Source organism: Peromyscus leucopus, chromosome X (assembly GCF_004664715.2).
Source record: "Peromyscus leucopus breed LL Stock chromosome X, UCI_PerLeu_2.1, whole genome shotgun sequence".
NCBI lineage: Eukaryota > Metazoa > Chordata > Mammalia > Rodentia > Cricetidae > Peromyscus > Peromyscus leucopus.
The window spans coordinates 40,236,704-40,247,447 of NC_051083.1; the positions used below are offsets into that span (position 1 = coordinate 40,236,704).

At 37.9% G+C, this 10,744-nt stretch overlaps 1 protein-coding gene across 1 annotated transcript; it reads right to left on the bottom strand.

Annotated features, from left to right (window-relative positions):
• Positions 1-675: 675 nt before the first annotated feature.
• On the bottom strand, positions 676-5,256 carry LOC114686661 (odorant-binding protein-like). Its single transcript, XM_037199209.1, has 6 exons — positions 5,169-5,256; positions 4,190-4,260; positions 2,629-2,739; positions 1,853-1,954; positions 1,359-1,388; positions 676-751 (listed from the first exon to the last, which is right to left on the bottom strand). The coding sequence occupies exons 1-5, from the start codon at positions 5,189-5,191 to the stop codon at positions 1,372-1,374; spliced, it is 324 nt and encodes a 107-aa protein (XP_037055104.1). The 5' UTR covers positions 5,192-5,256; the 3' UTR covers positions 676-751; positions 1,359-1,371.
• Between the last annotated feature and the right edge of the window lie 5,488 nt (positions 5,257-10,744).

Below are 10,744 nucleotides of genomic sequence, written 5' to 3' on the forward strand. Positions count from 1 at the left end.
TTGGAGATCATGATGGGAAGACATGCAGGGATGACCGGCCACACTAGTGGAAGCCCATGAACTGTGGACTGGTGGCTGTGGAACCCACATGGGTCTAGACTAGGCTCTCTGGATATGGAAGATAGTTGTTTGGCTTGTACTGTTTGGGGGGGCACCCAGGGAGGGGGATCGGGGTCCAACCCTGGTGCATGGGCAGGCTTCTGTGAATCTGGAGCCTGTGGTTTAAAGCCTTGTGCAGCCTTGGTGCAGTGGGAAGGGGCTTGGACCTGCCTAGGCTCAGTGTGCCTGGCTCTGCTGACTCCCCATGGGAGACCTTGACTTGGGGGATGTGGGGATGTGGAGTGGCTTGGGAGAGAGGGCTGTGGGGTGGGAGGAGGGAAGAATGGGGATCTGTGGGTGGTATGTAGAGTGAGTGGAAATTTTCATAATAAAGAAAAATAAAAAACCCCACAGATATCATTTGTTATACTAATTATTTTAATTAGCTTAGTGGATATTTATGTGCTTTTTGAATGAGATCATTTTCACACGGTCTTATTGCTTCTTGAATCACTTTATTTAATCATTCAGAAAAGTAGGAATAGCTCATAGATCATGAGAAAGGAAAGGAGAGGTAAGTCAGGAATTTGGTATGTGGTATGCTGACTTCACAGGAGTGGGGACAATTCATTCAGAAAGAAATGGTGATTTATATGTGATACTAATTCCATGGTCAAGAGGATATGATGTATAATTGTCATCCGGTTGTCCTCTGTAAAAACATGAAAGCAAAAATGAAAACATAGTTGAAAGGACAGGAAAGATTTCCTCCTTGAGAGTGCATGAACACAAAATTAAATATAACAATATAGAGTATAGAGAAGGGATTATACACAAACAGTTCCTTTCCTAGAAACCACAAGTATCTTATACTTTGGATTCCATAGGAGCATTGTCTACAGGAAATAATGACATTCTGTGGCCTCACATGAAAGTTGAGATTGAGAGGATTCAAAGAATACATAGAAAAGTTCTGCATGCTTGTAGCATATCTGTGGCAAATAATATTCCACAATCATAAATCAACTGAGATTTTTCAAATGACAAGATACATTTTCTTGATGTAATATTACACAATATGAATGTATTAGTAATTCTGAATAAGATAAAATTCCTTCATATTATTAAAAATATTCTATCCTTTACTTTTGTCACTAAGATGTTTAGTTTAAAAAGACAGATATTATGCTGTCCTGATTTTGTCTAATTTTGTGTTCATTATTTTCCTTTTTCACAGATTAATTTCTAATTGTTTATGTAATAAGCACAAATACATTCAAATATCAAGATGATTAAGCATGACTTCTGTTTCTACTCACCTACAGAAGGTCTTTACATGGGACAAGTATCTGTAAAAGAAAGGGAATGGGGTAAGGAGAGACAGAAATGTTATCATAAGAATATAAGAACAGCACCGGGCGGTGGTGGCGCACGCCTTTAATCCCAGCACTCGGGAGGCAGAGGCAGGCGGATCTCTGTGAGTTCGAGGCCAGCCTGGGCTACCAAGTGAGTTCCAGGAAAGGCGCAAAGCTACACAGAGAAACCCTGTCTCGAAAAACCAAAAAAAAAAAAAAAAAAAAAGAATATAAGAACAGCTCCCCAATGATTATTGCTTGAAATAGCAACTGAAAGATAGCATGTGACTAGATATAATCTGAATTAGGGGTCTGAGTGTGTGTGTGTGTATATATATATATATATATATATATATATATATATATATGCATACATAAATTTATGAATATATATCAACATACATATATACACATATATGTATCTATGCTATAGCCAAAAAAAAATTCATCGAGGTTACCTGTAGCCAGAACATCTTGAAGGTTTTCTGATGGAATGTTGTGTTTCTCAACATAAGCCTCAACTTTTCTATGTGCTTCTTCAGTCAAAGGCTCACCTTTTCCTACATTGCATGAATGACAATGTCAGAGACAAGTTGAGTAGAATTCTGCAGAATTTACATTGCTTCCTTAGTTTCCCAACATGGTATGAAACAGAAAATCTCAACTACTCCAAATTCATTTTTACTCGGTGGATCCAGACAATCAATAATAATTTTCCCCATGTTCCATTTAATGAAGTCTGAATGGTGGTATGATGTCACTTTCCAGTGTTTCATGATACATCAAAAGTAAAAACTCTTCTCTAGAGTATCCATGCATCTCAATCCTATCCACTTTTAAAAACATAAAACTAGAGAATCATGAATGCCTCTCAATGGAACTTTCACATTTCTCCCAAGTCTGTACTTCATATTTTAATTTCATACACTCTTGATCAAATGACACTCAAATGGCCTGAACTTTGGGAAAACAGTATTTGTTCCATTCTTTCCAGTGAGGAAACATGAAGATAAACTCTTCCAATAGCCTCCCCCATTGTCCCTACTTGTCAAGGGCCATGCTACTTGAATTACAATATAGTGTTAGAGTTGGTCCACACAAAAATAGGATTGTCATTTAGTGGACAGGAAGTTAGAAATCCCATGATACTGTATTTGGGAGTGAATCTGACTTAATCCTCTTTTGCAGAGTGATACTTTTGCTACAATTTCAGAGAATCCACTACCATTCTTACCAAGAATAAAAATCAAGTTTGTTTCTGTGCCGGCTCTATCCACATTCTTACTCTTAAAGACTGCATGCGTTGCTGTTAAATACGTAAGTTCATATTTGTTGTCACCTTCATCTGTAAAATGAAAATATTTAAAAACTCAGTCTCAGTCATTTTTCTACTTTATTTGATGCCACCTCTTTGCTAAATATTAATATTGACCCTGACTCTAGCAATCATCTCTGATTCACTATTATATGACACGTGTCCAAAGCTATTCTTGTAGTCATTCATTTTGCATATCCCATCATAATACAGTGACCAATCATGTCTTCTCTTCAAACTTGATAGGGAATCGTAAGTACAGACACTTTCTCTTTTCTCTGAATGCCTAGTGTCAAGACTTCTATTATGACCAGTCACTTGGTTATTCCTTTCCCTTTCAACCAGATCCCAAAGCCCATTTTTCCATTCACTGAAAGTATGAAACTATGGTGTTTTACCATGATACTTGGTGGGCAAATGTGTACATGTGCAAAAATAGATGGTACTAATTAGTAATATGCACAAGTTATCATCTTGTAAGATTAGTAATGGAAAAGATGTAAAGATGAACATTTTGCATATACCAGACATTCATGTTTTGTAGTCTGTCTGCCTGTGTGTTTATGGGTTTAAGTGTCTGTCTGTCTGTCTGTCTGCCTGTCTTTCTGTCTCTGTGTGTGTGTGTGTGGTTTTTTTTTTTTTGTGTGTGTGTGTGGTATTTCCCCTTGTTGACACTTATTAAATGATAAAAGTAGTTCATGGGAAAATAAAAGGAGTTAGGATCTGAACATTTTCTATTACAGCAATATCTTTTAATATCTATTTTAAGTTAGGAAAACATTAGACTTGCCAGAAGAATGTGTCTTCTGTTCACTTAAGATGAAATCAAAAGTCAAATTGTATATAATTCAGTGGAATGGTATTGATATTACTTTAGCAATTCTTACAAAATTGAAGTGGTCAGTCTGAATTGCTTAAACAGATTTCCCCCTAATTGCTATTAAAAATTGAAGTTTATCATCCAATAATATAAATGTTGTAATCTCTCCAAATTATGAGAAAAGGAAACATTGAAATAGCACTCTTAATTTAAATTTTCCATAAATCAAGGATGACACATAATTTCTGCAATGTAAGTACTTGAGAGGCTAAGGCATGAAATTTGAGAAGATGTTTGAGGCCATTGAGGCCTACTAGTGAGTGGCAGATCTGTCTGATAACAAACTGAGACATTGTATGAAAGAAAAAACACTCAATATCAACTAGAAATAAATTTTCATGCAGGAAAATGATTTGAAGACGTCTTGTTAGAATTATTCACATTTTTAGGTAATAGTGTTCTTCTCCATGTAAATTTCAGATGACCTACAATATACTCTGCCTATGTAGCATATCTCAGTTCTTTGGAAGGATTGATAACTTTCTGAGTAGCCAAAATTTTTCTAGATTCATGTCCCTATGTGTGGCTGAGGTATTAGCATGAATGTGCACACTCACATTGCTTTTGTTCATAAAGGAAACTCGTAGATACTGTACTTACATTGGGTTCTGTAAGAGCCATCTGCTTGCTTATACCCAGTGACTTTGGTCTTTGAGCATTGGCCATTCAAACTAAAAATCAAACAGAGAATCCATGGTTTATTCTTTATAACGTTTAAATTCCTATTAAAGGTTATAAAGAACTTCAAATGTTATAAAGAACTTGAGCCAGTCTATGAACAGTGTATAGAGCTAGGACTTACCTCACTATTCCTATTTCTTGTTTAGAAAAGATCATTCTGTTTGTAATCATACAGATGACTTCCTTTATTTGTGCCCATTTTGCCAAGTGCTCTATAGGCTCTCATGGCTTCCTTATCAAAACTTTGCTCTTTACTGAGTATGACTTTCATTATGCTAATTCTCTCATTCTAGTCCAGAGATAATATCGACACAAGTTTATATGCATGTGTTTAAGTGCTTTTATTTGTAACCTGAAACATAATTGTGGCTACAGGAGAGAAATAATTCTAAGCATTTTAGTCCTAATGGTGTTATGTAGTCTTTCACTAAACACGGTTATCCAAATGTAAGAGAGAGAGAGAGAGAGAGTCTTTGAACCTAAAGCTTCAGAGAAAGGGATTCATAAGTTAGACTTATCTGACCTGTTTGTGGAGGACTTTTCTCTGACATCATTGTTTGGATAAGATAATATATATGGCTTTGACACAAATGCTCACACATACCTTTTGACTTACTAGAAATGAGAAACTTAGAGTCTCATACATCTAATATTAGAGAATAAAATTCAACCACAAGCCTCCAAACACAAGAATTTCTAAGGAAACACTCATGGAATTGGAGACAGTAACTAATCTCTGTGTGGTGTTCAGAGATACCCCATCGTGGAATAATATAATCACATTGCTAAAAATGTGATTTCATGACCAAAAACAGAACATTCCCTTATAAATTTAACAACATAAAGGCTGGGAAACATAAATAGTCTGCTCAGTTTACATGGCTGATCATTTGCTTACTTGACATAAAATGTGATTTCCATTTCACTGCATTCCTCATTACAAGTAATTTCACGAACGTAGACTCTCAGAGGTCCTTCTAGTACTACCTTGCAACATTGTTAGCAGCGATGGCAAGTGTTACCCAATTTCCGTCAATCTGAAAAAAGTAAAAGGCAAATAAAGGAAAGAAATAAAACAGGTCATTGAAATATGATTTGGTATTCGCATCTCTGATCCCAGTCCTTGGAAATATGTAAACAATCTAAAACTATAAATCAATAATGTTTTGTTAGTTCAAGATTATGTATCTACAGCTCTAGAATTACACAGGGTAGTATGATGACTTGATTAACACAGCATTTTGGACTTGAGAATTTGGGGAATTGCTCATGTTTTGGCCTCTTATGCTCTGCAAATTCAAACCATTGCTTGCTTATTTCATTTGTTCCATCCTAGAGAAATATGATTGGGAAAGCATACCTGAGTGAAGGTCAGAAAGCTTATTACATTAATACAGACTTGCAAGGACTAACTGAACGACACATCACATCTACAGAAATACACTATTGAGGAACCTCAGACATTTGCACAGACCATATGATTTTACCTTAACTTGAGCATGGGCCAGTCCAAATGCCAAAGCCAGCAGCAGAAACTTTACCATGGTGGCACCTATCTTTGGTCTTCTGCAGAAGCTCAAAGAAGCTCAGTGGATGTGAAGGAACTGAACTGACAAAGATTTTTATACAATTAGTTAGAGGGAGTTTCATGGAATCAACCAATGGTTCTGCACCACAACAACCTACATCTGTCTGGTATTTCCTCTTTGACCCTGCTGAATGGTGTATGATCTCATATCCCTTAACTAGTAAGATTAGCCTTAAGGTCAGGTTATGTTGGGATGATTAATTGAGCATTCTATCAGAAAGAACGAACTATCCCTGTGAGAGCATTAAGGAACGGCTTTGCCTCCAGAACAATACCGGCGGGTGAAGATTATAATGCATATGTCCTACATGATTCATTTAACCAACATGACATGTGATTAAAATACATTCTGAATCTAAGCATAATACTGTGCAGTTAACTGAATTTAAACGGTGGCCTGAGATATATGAGCCCGAGTAACCACACTCTTAGAAGAAAAGATTTTAAAACATTTGGAGGATTTCTTATGAAGATGTTGATATGTCTTGTGCTACTTTTAAGTCTTTCCATACATTGACTACTATAGCCTTCCAGTATATTAATTTCAGCTACCATGGTACAGAGCTACAAGAGCTATCATCAAAGCTTAACTGTGTGAATAATAGGAAAAATGCTGCTAGATATCCGCTGGTAATAAAGACAAGTATCACTGATTAAAATAAACACAATCAAGTGAATCAGCCTATAATGTCCTCAGAGAAATTTTATAATTGTGCAAAGGGACTCTACATTAAAGCTGAAAATAATGCTTTACATTTCCTAAAGTGATGCCCCTGCCCACACAGTTGACTTCTTTACACATCAAAACCAAGGTCTGTATTGTGCTTAGCCATAGGATCTTGTCATCCATTTCTAGGAACCCCCAAGAAGAATATCAAGACTCTGCAGTTCTTGTTTCTCCTCTGGGGCCTCCCTCTCTAACACATCAAATAACCTACAGTTAGCACTTTGGTAATTTTGTTTGACAACCCACGGTTTGTGACTACACCACTACAAAGAGTTAGCCTGTAACTTATGACACTTTCTTTAGATTATATCCTGTTATTGTCTCTATTTTTTTCAGTTTTTGAGATTATTCCATAATAACATCATTCTGCAGTCCCCTTTCTCCCCTCTAAACTCTCCAATATGTACCTACTTCATCTATTTCAATTTTGTGGACTCTTTCTTCACTAAATGTTGTGATATGCATATGAGTTTGAGTGGTCACAACTGAGTGCTAACTTTTATCTGAAGATTTGGAACTCAGAATAACAGAAGAGACCTAACATGCCACATTTGTCTTTTTAGATCTGGGTCCCCTCACCCAGTAGGATCTTTTGTAGTTCATGCCATTTACCTGCAAATGTCATGAATTCATTTTCCTTTACCTTGGAATATTATCACATAGTGTAAAAGTACCACTATTTCATTATCCATTAGACAGCTGTAGAACATTTATGTTGTGAATAGAGTACCAATTGACATGGATAAGAAAGTATCTATGAAATAGAATATCAAGTCATCTAGGAATATTTCAAGGAGCTATATAACTGAGTCACACAGTATATATTTACCTTCAGAAAACTAAAAAATTCTCCACACTGCTTTCCAGAGTTGCTATACAAATATGTAAATCCCAACAAAAGGTGTCTTTGGGCAACACAATTGTACAATCTCTCTCTCTCTCTCTCTCTCTCTCTCTCTCTCTCTCTCTCTCTCTCTCTCTCTCTCTCTGTCTCTCTCTCCTGCTATTGCTTTCTCACGTTTTTGCTCTGTGTGGTTGTCTGTGGGTGTATACATGACTCTGTGTGTGTGTGTGTGTGTGTGTGTGTGTGTGTGTGTGTGTGTGTGTGTTTTCAATTGTCTCTTTTCAGGTCCTGGACCCATTTGACTGGACTTTCTCTTTTCTTATACGATGTGTTTTAAATTTGTCGGGTTTTCTGGATATTCATTCACACCAAGCATGTTTGCTTATACTGGACATAAAGTAGCCATTTCCTGTCTTCTGAAGATTATGGAAGAAGACTTTGCTCATGAGCTTGTACATTTCGATTCTAACCTAGGGGCCACTGATGGGTTGAAACTAAGAAAAACGTTGTCCAGCCCTATTCTTTCTGCTTGTGAAAACATTAGGGCCCAAGCGTTAGTGCCAAAATGAAGGGCACACATGTAGCCCTGATTAAACTCAAACTCATAGAGCCACAAATAAAATTAAAATAAATGATACTGTGAAAGGGACTTGTTTGGGAGGGAGGACTTGACAAGATTGAAATGGCATCAGAGAGAATTATCAGAAAATTTTATTTATGTGGGAAATTGTCAACAAACAAGTTTTTAAAAAGCATGTTACTTGAGGTATTCATGGAAAATCACTTTTTAAAAAAATGAAAAGGAAATATTGTGGAGTACAGAATGAAATGTGAAATATTGAGACATTCTGTGCATTCAGGTTCACAGACCTGGGCCCCTGAGCCGCAAATATTCTTTCTTCCATAAAATCCCTCCACTCTGTCCCAAGACCCAATCTTCTGTTTAGTGACACTCATGGACTGTGTGTGGTCCCCGTATTCTACAAATATGAAAATAACATTGGAAGGGACACTAGTTCTCATTTTTTCATCATGTGCTTTTGTTTTCTGTTACCAGTCAGTAACAATGAGAGGAGAATCCACTTTATAATCCAATTACAGACTGATGATGTGCTTCTCTGTTTGTCGACCTTTTCAAACCAAATTGATGATTCACTGACTTCTGTTTCTCAAGAACTGAGCTGCTGTATTTTTTGGCTTGATGCTCAGGACCAATAGGAACAGAGGCATGCACCTGTATGACTTAATTGCCTCCATCATTTGGCCAATACTCAGCCCTTGGGGACAGATGCACTGTAAAACATTTTTGTGGTTTCCAATGCAAGTTTTATTTTATATTTTCAGAAAGAATAAACTGACTTGTTACATGATTGCTCCTTCACTATTTTCTATAGTCCTCTGTTCAAATCACTACTCATTTATGTTAGCTGTGTTCTTTTTTATTAATGATATTAGGGATTTTGTTATGCATTCTGAGTACATGTGCTGTTAGAAACAATGTATTCAATTATCTTCTCAATATATGAACTTTCTATCAACTATTTCTTCAGTGCACCTCAATGTCCCAAATATCTAAATTTTGATAAAATTCACCTCTGTCCCACTGTCTTTCTCTCTATCTCTGTCTCTCTTGTCTCTCTATCTGTCTGCCTCTATCTCTGTCTCTCTTGTCTCTGTAACTCTCTCTCTCTCTCTCTCTCTCTCTCTCTCTCTCTCTCTCTCTCTCTCTCTCTCTTTCATAGGGCAATCCAGAGATTCAATGATGATTTTCCTAAAACAATTTTCCTCTAGCCTATATCCAATATTTTATTTTTTCCTTTTATTTTATTTTACAATACCATTCACTTCTACATATCAGCCACGGATTCCCTTGTTCTCCCCCCTCCTGCCCCACTTCCCTTCCCTACAGCCCACCCCCCAATCCCACCTCCTCCAGGACAAAGCCTCCCCAGAGGACTGAGATCGATCTGGTAGACTTAGTCCAGGCAGGTCCAGTCCCCTCCTCTCAGACTGAGCCAAGTGACCCTGCATAAGCCCCAGGTTTTAAACAGCCAACTCATGCAATGAGCACAGGACCCGGTACCACTGCCTAGCTGCCTCCCAAACAGATCAAGCCAATCAACTCTCTCACCTATTCAGAGAGCCTGATCCAGTTGGGTGCCCCTCAGCCTTTGTTTCATAGTTCATGTGTTTCCATTCGTTTGGCTATTTGTCCCTGTGCTTTATCCAACCTTGGTCTCAGCAATTCTCAGGCATATAAACCGTCCTCTTTCTCACTAATTAGACTCCCGGGCTCCACCTGGGGGCCCAGCTGTGAATGTCTGCATCCAGATTCCTCAGTCCTTGGATGGGGTTTCTGGCACAACTATTAGGGTGTATGGCCATCCCATTACCAGAGTATGTCAGTTCTGGCTGTCTCTCGACCATTGCCAGCAGTTTTTTGTGGGGGTATCTTTGTGGATTTCTGTGGGCCTCTCTAGCACTTTGTTTCTTCTTTTTCTCATGTTGTCTTCATTTACCATGGTCTCCTATTCCCTGTTCTCCCTCTCTGTTCTTTATCCAGCTGGGATCTCCCACACCTACAGGCTCTCTTTCCCTCGCCCCTGCCCTTCATTACTCCCACTCATGTCCAGGTTGTTCATGTAGATCTCAGCCATTTCTTCATCATTTGGCGATCCTCTGTCTGTCTTGTGGTCCTGTTTTCCAGGTAGCCTCCCTGGTGATGTGAGTAGCAGTTCAGTCATCCTTGTTCCACCTCTAGTATCCTCCTATGAGTGAGTAAATACCATATTTGTCTTTCTGAGTCTGGGTTACCTCACTCAGGATGATTATTTCTAGATCCATCCATTTCCCTGCAAACCTCATGATGTCATACTTTTTCTCTGCTGAGTAGTACTCCATTGTGTATATATGCCACAATTTATTTATCCATTTTTCAGTTGAAGGGCATCTAGGTTGTTTCCAGGTATTGGCTATTACAAACAATGCTGATATGAACATAGCTGAGCAAGTGCTCTTGTGGTATAATTGAGCATTTCTTGGGTATATGCCCAAGTGTGGTATAGCTGGATCTTGAGGGAGATTGATTCTCAATTTTCTAAGAAAGCACCATATTGATTTCCATAGTGGTTGTACAAGCTTGCATTCCCACCAGCAGTGAAGTAGAGTTCCCCTTGTTCCACATCCTCTCCAGCATAAGATGTTCCCAGTGTTTTTGATCTTAGCCATTCTGACAGGCGTAACGTGGTATCTCAGAGTTGTTTTGATTTGCATTTCCCTGATGATTAGGGATGTTGAGCAATTCCTTAAATGTCT

What these genes read in the sequence shown, in the direction of transcription:
- LOC114686661 (XM_037199209.1), bottom strand. Translation starts at nt 5,191, where the DNA reads ATGGAAATCACATTTTATGTCAA. An exon ending in TGGCTCTTACAGAACCCAAT is followed by an intron (nt 2,740 to 4,189) that starts GTAAGTACAGTA and finishes TTCATTTTACAG; the next exon opens with ATGAAGGTGACAACAAATAT. An exon ending in AAACTTGATTTTTATTCTTG is followed by an intron (nt 1,955 to 2,628) that starts GTAAGAATGGTA and finishes CATGCAATGTAG; the next exon opens with GAAAAGGTGAGCCTTTGACT.